The sequence below is a fragment of the Callithrix jacchus genome, chromosome 5 (assembly GCF_049354715.1).
Source record: "Callithrix jacchus isolate 240 chromosome 5, calJac240_pri, whole genome shotgun sequence".
NCBI lineage: Eukaryota > Metazoa > Chordata > Mammalia > Primates > Cebidae > Callithrix > Callithrix jacchus.
The window spans coordinates 133,823,562-133,840,641 of NC_133506.1; the positions used below are offsets into that span (position 1 = coordinate 133,823,562).

Below are 17,080 nucleotides of genomic sequence, written 5' to 3' on the forward strand. Positions count from 1 at the left end.
TATCGTAGCCAGATGCATCTTTCTAACTCATCACCTTTCATTGATGAAGGGTCACCTCACAAACCTGCCCTGGTCACCTAGGTACTAAAGCACAAACTCCATTTTTCTGCCTGGCTGTGAAGGCTCTTCATAGCCAAGTCTCCCCAACATTTTTCCCTCCTACTCTCCATGGCCTTCTTTCCTTTCCTTTTTCCTTTTTCCTTCCCCCTTCCCTCTTCCGTCCCCTCCCCGTTTTCATGTTACAGTTGTTCAATGAATTCATATCCAGGTGAAATTCTTTTAGTGTATTCCTGAAGAGTGACCAGATTTCTGGGTTGCAGTAAAACTTTTTTTTAGATACAATTTGAAATAAAAGTTCTTAAAACTATTAAAAGTAGTACATAGGGCTAGGCATGGTGGCTCATGCTTGTAATCCCAGCACTTTGGGAGGCCGAGGCAGGTGGATCACCTGAGGTCAGGAGTTCGAGACCAGCCTGACCAATAGGGTGAAACCCCATCTCAAAAAAAAAAGTAATCTGTAGATTTTTATTGTATTTGTATCTATGTAAATATGTTTTCACTCTTACCGTCACTTCTACCTTAAAACGAAAAATATGGTTTTATACGATTACATTCCTCTAACTTGAAAGTTTTAATTAAAAAGAAGTACAGATGCAGGATCAACAGAACTAAGATTGAATTAACCAAGCAGGGGGCAGGTTAGTAATCCTTAGGAATTTCACAGCACACCATTCCTAATGAAAAGCAACATGAAACTGGGAATTATTTCAGCTTAGCACATTAATTTCTGTGTTTTTCCCAGGTATATTAGTATATAAATTCTTTGCTCCCTTCCCCCAAGTTAAATGCGCTTAGAAGGTGAAGTATTCATGGAAGGAATTAGAGTTTGAGTCACCTTTGTCGTAGCTTTAAAAACTTGCACAGTGTCAACCTTTGAAGATTCGTGGGCATCCTTGATTCCCCATCACTGAGTATTTGACCAGTCACCTGCTGCCTTCCCATGGAAGGAGATTGTTACAGGCTCCTCCTGTACTAATGGAAGACTTATGTGTCCATTCCAGTAAACAGAGAGGATTTATGGCTAAAATTAAACAGCAGAGGAGTAGAAATGGGAAAGTTTTAAGAGTTAAAAATGGAATTTGTAGCATTTTTAGCTGTGTACATATAGATAAAATTTATATACTGTTACAGTACAAGGCAACTGGTGAAATTAGAAAAGAGACTTATATAGGCCAGGCGCAGTGGCTCATGCCTGTAATCCCAGCGCTTTGGGAGGCCGAGGCAGGCGGATCACCTGAGGTCAGTAGTTTATGACCAGCCTGGCCAACATGGTGAAACCCTGTCTCAACTAAAAATAAAAAATTAGCTGGGTGTGGTGGTGCGTGCCTGTAACCCCAGCTACTCAGGAGGCTGAGGCAGGAGAATCACTTGAACCCAGGAGGCAGGGGTTGCAGTGAGCTGAGATCACACCCCACTGTATTCCAGCCTGGGCAACAGAGCAAGACTACATCTCAAAAAAAGAAAAGAGACTTAGCCTTACAGTTATTTCATTGTTCTTTTTCTTTATATAGCACATGCTTTCTAACAGGATGTAAATCAGTAGATTTGTCTGGCTCTTACAACATTTTGTCATAATTCACCTTTCGATTTACATTAGTCTGCAAGCTTGTTTCTATAGAAAATTGCAACCACATGTTTTGCCATTTTTTAGACAAACTAGTGTGCTAGCTTCACACTTTTTGACTCTTTTTCCTTTTCTTCTTCAGTCAGAATGTTCAGACAGCAGTGCCACACTCAGCTTGCACAGCCCTGAGAAGGGAGGAAAGTACTAGCCTTTCAGAACTGTGGTTTTGCCGTGTATGTCTTCATTTATTCATCAAGCAGAACATTTACTGCATGCCTGCTGAACATCAGATACCCTGCACTGGAGATACACAGTTCATGAATGAGGTGTTTTGGAATAACCAATAAGTAAATAAGCTACTTCCAGGTGTTATAACAGAGATAAGCATAGAGTGCCATATGGAAAGGACAACTAACCCAAACTACAGATAGGGGACTACAAGGAAGCCTTTCTGATGGAGGTGATATGAGCTGAGTTTGAAGTTAGCTGTGCTGGGCAAAGAAGGTGGAAGCGCATCGCAGATGGAGTGACCTGCATGCACAAACGCACAGGCCAGCAATTGTAAAGCCTCTCAGCAGCCACTGCTGGCTCATCATGACAGCGGGGTAGCAGGAAGATCAAAGGCTAGAAAAGTTGGCTGTTGGTATTACTAAACAGTAGTAATAAACCAGCATAAAAGCTTCTTTTGGTAATAAAAGCATAAAAGCTTCTTTTGGTAATAGAGTCAAATTAAATTCAAATTTAAACTATTCCAACAAGTTATTTTTGGGACTTGATAGACTAATTCTGAAGTTCATCTAGAAGAGCGAATGTACATGAATAGAAGAGTCAAGAAACTTTTGAAAAAGCTTAATGAGCTATCACCTGGAGCTGTGATCCTCTAGTAATTTTAACAGTGTGTTTCTAGGGCAGGAGTAAACACACAGATCCATGAATTACAGTATAAAGAGAGCAGGGGGGGAAAGCAGGTGGATACACGGAGACTTGGGTTATCATGGATACGGCATTGCAGATCACTGATAAAATAGTGATTCAGATCAATATTGAGTGCTAGAAAGCCATATGCAAGACAAATATAAGAACTACAGAAAGATGATGTAAGAGAATATTTTCTAAATTTTGGGATAAAATTTTCTCTTAATCATAAGCCATGAAAAGAAAGACTGACAAATTTGACTGTATCAAAATATAAAATGTTCTAACAAGAATATGAATAAAATCTGAGAGGATATGTTTATAGTATAAATAGCAAGAGTTGAATATTTCAAAAATACCAAGCATTCCTACAAATCAAAAGAAAAATAGCCCAACAGAAAAATGGGCAAAAAATGTGAACAGGCAGATCATAGAACTACCATAAATGGGTCCTAAGTACGTTGAAAGTATTTCCTTGTAATCAGGGAAGAAATAAATGGAAACAACATTGATAGAGCACTTTTCACTTGCCAAATTATCAAAACTTTAGATCTTGTTAATATCCCTCTATTACAATAACAACTGTACTATTGATTGAGTGCTTACAATTTACAAGATCCAATTGCTTTACACGTATTAACTTATTTAATCTTCTCAAGGCCCTATAACCACCACAGGCGATCATCGAAAGTGTGGGAAAGGGCGGCATTGGTGTGCTCTTGATCGGAATGTAAGTAGGCATTTGGCAGGATTTATCAAAATGTTGGGTGATATGACCTAGCTGTTCAGACGTAGGAATCCATCCTGTAGACACCTAGAGCACAGCTCTTTACTGACAACTGAATGCTCTGCGGTTGTTCTCTCCCCAGTGGCATGAAATAATGACAGTCAAGTTGGGACGTGTCAAGAGACAGTAGGGACCAAAACAGAGTTGACTGTTCTTAACAGAACAGGCTCAGGTGTAGGTAGAGTTAGTCTTCCAGTGAGCAGCAGTCTCACTTTATGTGACGATAAAGAGGAGCCTGTGTTCGAGAACCAGTTGAACTTTTGCTAGGCTGCAGGTCCCCACAGGACAGCAATTTCAAATCTTGCTCCCCAACTCCCTGCCTCATATCAGGTCAACCATCCCCTCTGTTCTCTGTGTCAACTTCTTGCCACCACCCACATTAACGAGGCATTTGGCAGAAGGTTTATTGGTTTTGTATCATTATTAATGTCAACAAGTATCCCATTTTAGAAGATAACCAAAACTTCTAATACTTGCATGCAAAAATAAGTCCTAGACGCTTTTAGTATTTGATAATGCTGATGTTGAAGTGAGATTCAGTCAAGTGAAACCAATTTTGTAATGGGCTGACAATTCCGAGGAGCTTTCCAGCATCCTGCTGACCCTCCTGCCAGTGGTTAATGCTATGGCTGTTCTCAGGAAGCATCCTGTGGCTGCTCCATCCCTCATGGGAAAAACGAGCTCTCACACAAGGGCATCCAGAGCAGACAGAGCAATAAAGGCCTGGAAATGCCAGCTAAGGAACGTCGGAGGGGAGCTTCCAGCAAGCCCTAGAGGAGTGGGGCCTGTGGGCATTTCAGCTGTCAAAGGGTTGGCCTGAGAGCCCACTGCCCCTGGGCAGCCCCAGAGGACAGAGACAGAATAAGAGTGGTGGAAATGCAGGGTGATGGGCAGGGTCTTGAGCTTTCTGGAAGAACTTTTATTCCTTTCCCCTTCACTGGCAGTAGCCAAAGAGAGACAGTCAGTTATTGTCAATAGTGGAAGGGCTTCTCTGAGGCAGTCAGGCCAGGGTCCCTCCCAGCCCTGGTTCCAGGTTCTCTTTAGATAAAGACCGTTACCAGCAAATGAAACATTGGCCTTCTCGTAGAATAATACAGGGAAAAGTAGATTTGTAAATTCATGTATTGATTTGGAGGGGAGTTCATTTAGCCAAGTGGTAACAGATCTTTTTTTTTTTTTTTTTTTTTTTTGAGACGGAGTCTTGCTCTGTCTTCCAGGTTGGAGTGCAGTGGTGCAATCTCGCCAGCTCTCTGCAACCTCTGCCCCCAGGTTCAAGCGATTCTCCTGCCTCAGCTTCCTGAGTAGCTGGGATTACAGGTGCCTGCCACCGCACTCGGCTCATTTTTGTATTTTTAGTGGAGACGGGGTTTCACCATGTTGGTCAGGCTGGTCTCAAACTCCTGACCTCATGATCTGCCCACCTCGGCCTCCCAAAGTGCTGGGATTACAGGCGTGAGCCACCGGGCCCGGCTGTGGCAACAGATCTTAACTGGGAAGATGAGTATTAGTAAGTACAGTGATTTCCAGAGATTCCAAATGATGGCCACTTGATAGCATGTCATGTTCAGTGCAGATTATGTTTTTGCAAGTCTGCAGGATAACTCCAGCTTGAAACACTTGAGAGCTTTTATCTTTAAAAAATAATAATAACTTCTTGTGCCAAAAGCAGAACAATGTATTGTTTTGGTGGCTGCTTTGAACATTTATAAACAGAGGCTTTGATTAATATACAGCAGTGTTTGCTACTTAAATCTTTTTTAGATAGAGGCAGGAAAGTAATTAAGAAGCTGGACACTTGCCAGTTTACATATGGGGCTCATTTAGAATATTACAGCTAGTGTTGGGATGCCAAATGTTTAAGAGTTGTTTAGGGGGGAAAAAAGAAAGAAGAAGCGGAAAACAGGCAGCATGAGAACAGCAATTTATTTGCCTGCAGCCAATAGGCAAAATGCCATTATTCTTTTGGCTGACTTTGAAAAAAAAAAACAGAAGAAAAGTGGCTGTGATGCTAATTGTAACTGGGTCCTGAAGTGAAAATGTTTGTGACAATCGAAAGAATTTAAAGAGGAAGGAAGATCGGTTTAGTGTCAGCTGCAATTAGAGAATCAAAGCTGTAAAATCCCATCCGTCCATGCCTCCACCCCTAGTTGAAGGGGATGATTCGGATGCCTCCTGGAGTAGAAAGGGCATTGCCCAGCCTTGCCCAGCTCGTGGCTGCAGGCACCCGCGGGTGGCTGGACGCAGGCTGGCCCTGGGATCTTCCTGGCAGCTCCCTGGCAGCTCTACAGGAGGTGGCTCTCGCTGTACTCAGCCGACATGTTGTAGCGAGAGCCCAGGCGAGCCTAGATGCAGGCATAGAGGCAGCTGTGCACGCGAGGTGGTGTTTCCTAGGAGGGTTGGGCGGCACCGTCTGCAGGTATTTCCTCACCCATCAGCCCCTCGTAGAGCAGGAGAAATGGAACAAACACGAAACAAATAGTGGCTGCTTCTCGCGAGTCCGTGTGTGACATAACATTCCAGCGTGTGAGTGGTAGCTCCGCGTCCCTAGGCTCTTGGCTGCAATTCAGATTGGATAAAATGGCGTCTTGGAAAAGAGCTGTTTGCTAAAGATGTACTGTACTGAGCAGAGAATTGCCCATGGCTTTTCTGTGGTTTCTCTCTGCTGGGATGGCACAGGCAACCTCTCCCGAATTAGGAAGCAAGCTTCTTCTGCCCCCAGTTTCCTTTGTTTAGTAGACTCTTAACCTTCAGGAAGCAATCTCATTTTACTGCTGTTTTGAAGAAAAACACAAGGCAAAAGCTTATTCTTTTGGACACTTTTCGTGTTTCCAATAAATCTTGTACTCTGTTCTGCATTTCATAATTCCTCGTATTTATAGTAGTTGACAGATGAAATGTTTGGGAGTCTGTCCAGCAGTGGAATTTTGAATTCAAAGTACTTTCTCCCTGATGTCTTTACTCCCAGTGAATGCAGTAGACGGGGAGTCATCTTTGGTTTTCAAAAGCTGAAAGCAGTTGTAGCATTTATCCTACCCCTGAAAACCAAGCAACGATTTGGTGTCAGTAAGCCTTAGTAAACATATATCGTCAACTCTTGAAAGCATTGAGAATTCGTTTTTATGATACATATTGTATTATTTCAGTTAAAAGGACTGTGATGATAAAGAATGAACGAATTTACTCTTTGTCAGTGTCAGGACCAGTTAAGTGTTCTGCACACCTCTGAGTAAATCTTGTCCACACTTTTCTATCTGATTAATCTGATACCTAATTAAAATTTTGCTTTCTGTAGCTTTTGGAAGCTCTTCCTTAAATACTTTTCTGGGAAAATTTTATCTTTATATGGTGACATTTTGAAATTTAAAGACAAAGGAAAGCTGCTCTCTTTCAACCATGCTATTATGTAATCCTTTTTAATTTAATCACTTAAGACAGTTATGTTGCTTAGATTTTTATAGGCACCTATTTATAGGCTGTGTAAACCACTTAAACAGCAGAAGAAAATAGAATTTAACATTATACAGGAGCTTCCATTCTTTTTTCTTTTTAAGGCTTTTTTTAGGGGAAAAAATATTTGATAATAGAATGGTGTGGTGGGAAAAATACTAGATGGTATTCTGAAAACCCAGATTTCAGTTCATTCCTTACTGCTTTTGAGTTCCAAACCCTGGCCACTTCCCTTGGTCTCTCTGAGCCTGTTTCTTCATCTGTAAAACTGACATTGTTTGTAAGGTTCGGTTAAGCCAATATGTTTGGAAATACTTTAGACTCCAAAATTGTATAAGGTATATAATGTCTTATGAATATGAGAACTTTCATTTTTGAACTCTGTTCAGACTTGCTGTGTTCAGGTGTTTGGATTTTAGCCTTTGAAAGCTCACATGCTGAACAGGAGAGTCTCCAATACCTGTAAGAAAATTTAATCTTGGTTCATTTCAGAATTTTTATTCATTTCAAGATGGCTGCTCATAAAAGTCAGTCATTTCATAAATTTTTTTTTAACCAAGTTTAATCTTTTAGACTACATTTTCATTTTGGGAGTAAATCCTAGTATTGTGATTAAAAGAATATGTGGATGATGGTAGTGATGACGGTGATGGTGATGGTGATGGTGATGATGGTGTTGGTGGTGATGAGGGTGGTAGTGAGGAGGAGGAAGAGGAGACATTCAGAGATTTCATAGAATAGAACTAAAAGCATATTTAAATTAGCTCAGTATGCAGTACAGTCCCTGGCTTGGGGCGTTTGAATTTATAATTTTCAGAGAGATCCCTAAGCCTACCCTTCAAAAGAGAAGCTTCTAAGTAGTAGGTACTTTTTTTTCCCCATGAACCTGCATTGAATTTTCAATAAAATTAATTTTGGTGGAGCCAGGTCATTTGATGAGATGGAAAAACCAAGAAGTAAGGAGCAAGAGAGCAGCTAAAATACGAAAAAGAAAAAGAATAGCAGTGTGTCTCATAATGGTAGCCAAACATGGAATGTCAGCAGCTGCAGCCTGAAACTTCAGTGGGCTGGGCTGGGTGAGGCGTACTCCCTGCTCCTCTCCTGTGACAGAAGATGTGCCAGCCACAAGGTGGCCCCGAGGCCACTGCTTATCCCTGGAGGCACAAGGAGGCTACGGAGATGGGAGAAGAGAGACGGTTGGTTAGTTGGTTGGTTGGTTGGTTTCTTTTTAAGTAAAATAGCATTGTTCCAAATTGACTTATATGGTAAAACTTATATTTATATATATATCTTTTTATTTTTGTGGGTACATAGAAGTATATATATGTATTTTTATGGGCTGCAGAAGATAATTTTGATACAGGTATGCAATGTGTAATAATCACATCAGGGTAAATGGGGTATGTATCACCTCAAGCATTTATCCACTGTGTTACAAATAATTCCATTATACTCTTATTTTTTAAATGTACAGTGAAATTATTTTTAGCTATAGTCCACCTGTTAAACTAGTAATTACTAGGTCTTATTCTTTCTGATTATTTTTTGTACCCATTAATCATCTCCACTTCTCCCCACCCCCCACCCCCCGACTACCCTTCCCAGCCTCTGGTAACTATCCTTCTACCCCATCTCCGTTTAGCTCCCACAAATAAGTGAGAACATGCAAAGCTTGTCTTCCTGTGCCTGGCTTATTTTAATTAACATAATGACCTCCAGTTCCATCTATGTTGTTGCAAATGACAGGATCTTACTCTTTTAATGGCTGAATAGTATTCCATTGTGCCATGTTTTCTTTGTTCATCTGTTTATGCACACGTAAGTTGCTTCCAAATCTTGGTTGTTGTGAGTAGTGCTGCAGCAAATGTCAAAGCTGTCTCTTCAGTGTACTGATTTTCTTTCTTTCTTTCTTTCTTTTTTTTTTTTTTTCTTTTTTTTGAGATGGAGTTTCGCTCTTGTTACCCAGGCTGGAGTGCAATGGGGCGATCTCGGCTCACCGCAACCTCCACCTTCTGGGTTCAAGCACCCAGAGTAGCTGGGATTACAGGCATGCGCCACCATACCCACTAATTTTTTGTACTTTCAGTAGAGACAGGGTTTCACCGTGTTGACCAGGATGGCCTCGATCTCTTGACCTCATAATCCACCCGCCTCTGCCTCGGCCTCCCAAAGTGCTGGGATTACAGGTGTGAGCCACCTCACCCGGCCTGATTTCCTTTATTTTGGGTATATACCTAGGAGTGAGGTAATATAACTTATTACCAAAGGCAGCACTGTGTTTTTAACATTGATTCATGGTCTCAGTTGTAATTTTTTCTAACCAAAAAATATTTTGACCTGTCAGTTCCTCTTGTACTAGTTTTTCTGAATGGATAACCCAGTGTCTTTGCAAATAACTTCAGTTGGGTTGGTTGCTAGTGAAGATGGCAACCTAAGCTTAATCTTAACATTACCTTCAAGACTGAAAGTTTGAGCATCATTTATATTACTAGCAAACTGCCTTCAAGTATTGATAAAAATTATTAATTCATTCCTTCAGTGGATGTTTATTTACTGCTGCTTCTCTGTCAGATACTCTGCTGAACACCGGCAATAAAAAAAATAGGACCAAAATAGTCACCCCTTGCCTTCGTGGTGTTTACAGCCTAGAGGGAGAACCAGCCAGTCACATGATAACTCACACTAGGATGTGTGCTCCATGAGAGAAAGAAGTCGTTGGTCTTGTTATGGCTGTGTCCCCGGCACAGTAGCTGCACATAGGAGGCACTGAATCATAGTTACTGTGTCAATCGGGTTGGCAAGCTCTGGGCCCATGAGCCACATCTGGCCCATCACCTATTTTTATAAAGTTTTGTTGGCATATAGCTATACTCATTCTGGTTTTGTTCCATAGTGGCAGAACTGAGTAGCTGTGACAGAGACTATATGGGCCACAAAGCCTAAAGTAGTTTGGCTCTCAGGCCCTTGACAGAAATTGTTGGCCACCTGGTTGGTCTAAGTGACTTGAAAGGAAGACTGTTAAAAAGAATGTATGAGTGAGGCCTAATTGGAGAACGAAAACTTCCCAAATTAAGTGTGCATGGATTTGAGATAGGAAAAAAGAATAGACATTGAGCCCAGGCAGGGGGTGGCACCTTTAACAGCCCTATCTTTGGGAGGGCAGGACACAGATGGCACCTCAGGGAACTAGCTGGAGCACAGAGCAAGGGAAAGAATGATGTGAATGGCCTAAAAAGAAAACCAGCCATTGGTGATTCACTGGGCATTCATTTGGAAAAGAGCACTATACACAGCATTGAGCATGTTATTGGGGATGGGGCAGGAGGTGGCATGGGAAGAGACCTGTTGGAAAGTTAATCCGGTCAAGACATGAGGGTGCTTGGATAGGGACATTCAGGGGGAAGTTTTGTTTATTGTGTTTTAATGGAAAAGGTTCTACAGATACCCAGTATGTAAACTCAACAGGCATGACTTCATCCTTATGGCATTCTGTATGGCCATCCTTATGGCACTTCAGCTACTGCAGATGGATTTTGGCCTTTGTGGAACTGACTTTTCTTCCTGCCAGCATTGCCCCATTGGTGGTTACTTTGCTGTGGCATAGTTGAGATCTATATCTCAAAGCCTGGGAAGGTCTGAGTAGGAGGCGTTATCATTGTGGTGGAAGTGGTTCCCTCAGAAGACAGACATGCTTGTTCAAAGCAATGTGGGCTGTGCAAGTGCAGCTAATTGATGACTTTAGCTAGAACTCAGATTGTAGCACTATGCGTTTATGGTTTTGTTTGCCTAGGAAACGTACATTGTTTGCCTATATGTGGCAAGCATTTTGAATGGAAGACAAAAGATGTTTGCCATGCCCTCAAGAAACTCACCTTCAGAAATTAGACACTTAGGCTGGGTGCAGTGGCTAATGCCTGTAATCCCAGCACTTTGGGAGGCTGAGGCGAGTGGATCATGAGGTCGGGAGTTCAAGACCACCCTGACCAACATGGTGAAACCCTGTCTCTACTAAAAATACCAAAAAAAAATTGGCCAGGTATGGTGGCACGTGCCTGTAATCCCAGCTCCTCAGGAGGCTGATGCAGGAGAATCACTTGAACCCGTAAGGCAGAGGTTGTGGTGAGCAAAGATCATGCATTGCACTCCAGCCTGGATGACAGAGCAAGACTCCTCAAAATGAGAAAAAAGAGACAATTCAGGGAGCAGATGGGTTTTTAATAAGGTGGCACTTCTATGCCACCTCATTTGTATCACATTTAAGCATGAAAATTGAAAATTTTAAAAATATTTTTTAAATAGAAATTATACAGAAAATAATATAACTGTATTCACAGTAGAGATACATAATATGATGTCATATTTGCTTCAGAGCTCTCTATTTTAGATATGTTATAGGTGTCCCCATCCCACCCACAGAGGGAACCACAGTTCACAAATTGTTGTGTTATGTCACTTTCATAATGTCAATGTGACATTAAAGTGCATTTCTTGATTGCTCATGAGGTTGACTATTGTTTCATGTATGTTAATGGCTATATGAGTTTTCTCTTTTCTAAATTGCCTATTCCTATCATTTTCCCATTTCTGGTTGGGTTGTTGGCCTTTTTCTTACTGATTTTTAGGATTTTTTTTTTTTCATTTGAGATGGAGTCTCTGTCACCCAGGCTGGAGTGCAGTGGAGCGATCTCAGCTCACTGCAACCTCTAGCTCCCAGATTCAAGTGATTCTCCTGCCTCAGCCTCCTGAGTAGCTGGGGTTACAGGCATGCACCACCACACCCAGTTAATTTTTGTATTTTTAGTTGAGACGGGGTTTCACCATGTCAGCCAGGCTGGTCTCGAACTCCTGACCTCCAGAAAGCCACCCCTCGGCCTCCCAAAGTGCTGGGATTACAGTAAGGTGAGAGCCACAGTGCCCAGCCAGGAATTCTTTAATCTGATAACCATACATTATCTGTTCCCTGCCTGTGGTCTGTGTATCTTCTCCCTGCCTGTGGCCTGTGGCTTGGTTTTTTAGTTTCCATTATGTGATATCTTTTGTTATATAGATGTTTTTAATGTTAGCATAGTTGAATTTATCACCTGTTTATGTCTTATGTATTTCATGTCTTCTATAAGAAGATACAGTGTCCAAGATCATAGAGATGGTCTTCTATATTTCCTTCATAAGCTTTAAGAAGTTTCGCTTTTCCTAATTAGATCTTTATCTAGAATGTGTTTTTGTATATTATATAAGGGATCTACTTTCATTTCATGTGGCTAGACTGTTGTCCCACAGCATTTATTAGCCACCAGCTTGTAATGCTCTGCTTCTCTCAAACCTGTCATTATAACTGAGTGTGAACCTGTCAAACTGGGGGCTGAGCAACCCTCAAGTCCTCAAAGCAGACCGTGAACAAAGGGCAGATTCTTTCACAATGTGACTATTGTGGAATGGAACCAACAGTACTGTGTATTCAAATGGCACCTCACTTATGGAAAAGAATACATTGGTCAGGCAGGTTGTTAACCTCCTGCTTTCTGGGTTGCAGTGAGTGCTGTCCTAGTCTGGAGGCAGTCCGCTTTATGGCACAACCAAACAGATGGTAAAATGAAATGTGGCAATATTTGCTGGCAACAAGCCATAATCTTAGTATGTTAACTTCGTCTTATTTTCTATGTTAAATGAGGAATGGCTCATTTATCTCTTTAGTTAGTTATTGTATTAGTTTTTAGAGTATGTTTGAAACCAGATTGTCATAAACCAGGGTTATAGAGCCAACCCCTAATATTTGGCAGTGAGAAGAACTTAGTGGTTTTCTAACAGTTTCAATACTTAAAGTTTTCTGTTGCCTGGGCACAGTAGCTCACGCCTGTAATCCCAGCTGGGAGGCCGGTGCAGGCAGATCACCTGAGCTCAGGAGTTCCAGACCAGCCTGCCTAACATGGTGAAACCCTGTCTCTACTAAAAATACAAAAAATTAACCAGGTGTGGTGGCATACACCTGTAATCTCAGCTACTCTGGAGGCTGAGGCAGGAGAATCTCTTGAACCCAGGAGGTAGAGGTTGTAGTGAGCAGAGATTAGGCCACTGCACCCCAGCCCAGGCAACAGAGCAAGACTCTGTCTCAAAAAAAAAAAAAAAAATGCTGTTGCCTGTCTTCATTTTCCTTTGTAGTTTTCACCTGGAATTTTGTACCTACCTTGGAATCACCTAGACCATCATTCCATAATCATTACATTGCTCTTAAATCAGGCAATAAAAATCTCTCTTATGTCGATATTAGCTTTAGTATGGTCTTTCTAATGATAATGATAATTTTTTACATGTATACTCTTTTTCCTTTAGCTCTATCAAACTTTAAAAGAGAATTTATTTGGCAAATTCATGTTCTAACTGTCCATAATATTTTTCTTGTTAAAATAAATTTGAAGAGAACCTAATTTAAAAGATTCTAAAAGATAAGAAAATGTTTTATTGCAATTTAATTGTATATTGTAGTATTTAAAGAAACTCACCTGAGATTTCTAAATTATATATGTGAGTTGTTTGTTTGGGTTAAATTTTTTTAACATTTCTTTTACTTTATTTCTGATTGATAGATACTTTAAAAGTCTGCCGAAAAGTTGATTGGAATATAAGTTTAATTGCAATGTTGGAAGTACTCAAATAATTATTAAAGTCATAGGAAATAATATGCAGATCCCAAACAGTGGATTCTTTAAAAGGACCCAAAGAGTTATATAAATACTATAAGAAGATAGCATATAAAGTTATTCTAGGAATCTCCAAAGAAAAGGCTCTAAAGAAATAGAAAACAAGGATAGATGGAATCCTTGGAGACCCAAAAGATACCACCTATAGGGCTGAGATTCTTTTTCTTTCTTCTTTTTTCTTTTTTTTTAGCCATGTCCTTGAGTTGCAGATTTTTTTAATTAATGCACAGGAGACAACAATAAACTAAATTGTAGATAAGATCAGATAAAGTAGCATAAATCTAATTAAACATTTCTAATCCTTAGTATTCTTGATAAACATAAGAGAGCATTGTCTCATATGTCTTGTCTCCCTTTCCTTCCGTCACCTCTTCCCCCACCCCAAATATTGGTTCTGTTATGATTTCTGCAAGGCAATTTACAGTTTGTTTCTGCTGAAAGCCATGTTCTTCCTCTATATAATACTGTAATTAGAGGTCTTAAAGAGAACTACAAGTTCTGTTCAAAACTCCATATGAACTTACTGTCATTGCCAGTGTGTCGCAGTCTCTGTTTACAGGAGTTTCAAAGTCACGTGTCTTTCAGAGCTGCCTTTCCTACAGATGCTTTCAGAGATCCTTATGTGCTAATGTGCATTGTGAGTATTCTCCAAGGGGAATAATAGTATGGTGTAGTGGTCGGAATTGATACAATTTTAGAAACATTAACGCTTTTTTAAAATGGAAGAAGCTATTTAGCTTTTTTCTTTAAGTCGTTTTTTTAGTGTTTGTCATTCAGATTTGAAGACTTGAAATAAAGAGCTTCCCCAAAGACTAGTTAACAGTTGATTCATTGACAAATGGGTAGAAAATCTAATTTTGAATTTTGTTTCATCTTTTTCAGATCTCAGTCATAGTGGATTGGCAGATCATTATGAAAATTCCCACTGGGGACAGCAGCCTACTTACAGAAGTGAAGCCAACTGCAGCTGGGATAAAGTGATAATAGATAGGACTGACAAGGAGGCGTGGCCTTCCATCACAGGAACAGAGACTGAATCTGCCTCAGAATGTACTACAGACACTGACTCTGCCTCCAACTGTGGCTCAGAGAACAGTAGCATGGCTACAGGGAGTGCCCAGGGCAACTTCACTGGACATACCAAGAAGACAAATGGCAATAATGGCACCAATGGCGCACTCGTCCAAAGCCCTTCTAATCAGAGTGCCCTTGGAGCAGGAGGAGCGAACAGTAATGGAAGTGCAGCCAGAGTGTGGGGTGTAGCCACAGGCTCCAGCTCTGGCCTGGCTCACTGCTCTATCAGTGGTGGGGATGGAAAAATGGACACCATGATTGGAGATGGGAGAAGTCAGAATTGCTGGGGTGCTTCCAACTCCAATGCTGGCATTAATCTTAACCTTAATCCTAATGCCAACCCAGCTGCCTGGCCTGTACTTGGACATGAAGGAACCGTGGCAACAGGCAGCCCTTCCAGTATTTGCAGTCCAGTCAGTGCCATAGGTCAAAATATGGGCAACCAGAACGGGAACCCGACAGGCACTTTAGGTGCTTGGGGAAATTTGCTGCCGCAAGAGAGCACAGAACCACAAACGTCCACTTCTCAGAATGTGTCTTTCAGCGTACAACCTCAGAACCTTAACACTGATGGACCAAATAACACTAACCCCATGAACTCTTCACCCAACCCTATCAATGCAATGCAGACAAATGGACTGCCAAACTGGGGCATGGCTGTTGGTATGGGGGCCATCATCCCACCCCACCTGCAAGGCCTTCCTGGTGCTAATGGATCATCAGTTTCTCAAGTCAGTGGGGGCAGTGCTGAAGGAATAAGCAATTCCGTGTGGGGATTGTCCCCAGGTAACCCTGCCACAGGAAATGGCAATTCTGGGTTCAGTCAGGGGAATGGAGACACTGTGAACTCAGCATTAAGTGCTAAACAAAATGGATCCAGCAGTGCTGTGCAAAAGGAAGGAAATGGAGGAAATGCTTGGGATTCAGGACCTCCTGCTGGTCCTGGAATACTTGCTTGGGGAAGGGGCAGTGGCAACAATGGTGTTGGTAATATCCATTCAGGAGCTTGGGGCCACCCCAGCCGAAGCACCTCTAATGGTGTGAATGGAGAATGGGGAAAGCCCCCAAACCAGCATTCCAATAGTGACATCAATGGGAAAGGATCAACAGGGTGGGAAAGTCCTAGTGTCACCAGCCAGAACCCTACTGTGCAGCCTAGCGGTGAACACATGACCTCCTGGGCCAAAGCTGCGTCTTCTGGAACTACAGCAAGTGAAGGAAGTAGTGATGGTTCTGGCAACCACAATGAAGGAAGCACTGGGAGGGAAGGAACAGGAGAAGGCCGAAAGCGAGATAAAGGGATTATAGACCAAGGGCATATCCAGTTGCCAAGGAATGATCTTGACCCAAGAGTTCTGTCTAATACTGGTTGGGGACAGACTCCTGTAAAGCAAAACACTGCCTGGGAATTTGAAGAATCCCCTAGGTCTGAAAGGAAAAATGACAATGGGACAGAGGCCTGGGGTTGTGCAGCTACTCAGCCTTCAAACTCAGGGGGGAAGAATGATGGGTCCATCATGAACAGTACAAATACCTCTTCAGTATCTGGGTGGGTCAGTGCGCCACCTGCCGCTGTGCCAGCAAACACAGGTTGGGGAGATGGCAACAACAAAGCGCCAAGTGGCCCGGGGGTTTGGGGGGACTCGATAAGCTCTACTGCTGTTAGTACTGCTGCTGCTGCCAAGAGTGGCCATGCTTGGAGTGGGGCTGCAAATCAGGAGGACAAGTCACCCACCTGGGGTGAGCCTCCAAAGCCCAAATCCCAACACTGGGGAGATGGACAAAGATCAAATCCAGCCTGGAGTGCAGGAGGGGGAGACTGGGCAGATTCATCAGCTGTCCTGGCACACTTAGGGGATGGGAAAAAAAATGGATCTGGATGGGATGCTGATAGTAATAGATCAGGGTCTGGTTGGAATGACACCACGAGATCTGGGACCAGCAGCTGGGGCAGCACAAATACAAAGGTCAATCCAGGTACAAACTGGGGGGAGACTTTAAAACCTGGCCCCCAACAAAACTGGGCTAACAAACCCCAAGACAACAATGTGAGTAACTGGGGAGGAGCTGCTTCTGTGAAACAGACAGGAACAGGGTGGATCGGGGGGCCGGTACCAGTCAAACAGAAGGACAGCAGTGAAGCAACTGGCTGGGAAGAACCCTCTCCACCGTCCATTCGCCGCAAAATGGAAATTGATGATGGTACCTCAGCTTGGGGGGACCCAAGCAACTATAACAATAAAACTGTAAACATGTGGGATAGAAACAACCCGGTCATCCAGAGCAGTACCACAACCAATACCACCACCGCCACCACTACCACGAGCAACACCACACACAGGGTGGAGACGCCGCCACCACACCAGGCCAGTACTCAACTGAATCGATCACCATTGCTCGGTCCAGGTATGAAAGGTATTGAATATTTCTTTACGAGTAAAAAAGTAGCGTACTCATTATATATTCATGAATATTTTTGAATAGTGTTTTTATAGCAAATAGCATTAAAATAATTTAAGTTCCCTATCACCCTACAAT

General features: G+C 42.1%; 1 protein-coding gene across 19 annotated transcripts in view; it reads left to right on the top strand.

Annotated features, from left to right (window-relative positions):
• TNRC6C (trinucleotide repeat containing adaptor 6C) overlaps positions 1-17,080 on the top strand; it is a 147,731-nt gene that overhangs the window by 75,604 nt on the left and 55,047 nt on the right. For 10 of the 19 annotated variants that reach the window (XM_054256537.2, XM_035301894.3, XM_054256544.2 and 7 more), the window contains one exon: positions 14,351-16,957. In XM_054256537.2, coding sequence (XP_054112512.1) covers positions 14,351-16,957 — 2,607 coding nt within the window. Of the gene's footprint in view, positions 1-5,536; positions 5,743-14,350; positions 16,958-17,080 lie in introns of those variants that run through there. The other 9 variants (XM_035301891.3, XM_078374747.1, XM_078374749.1 and 6 more) reach the window with 3 other exon arrangements.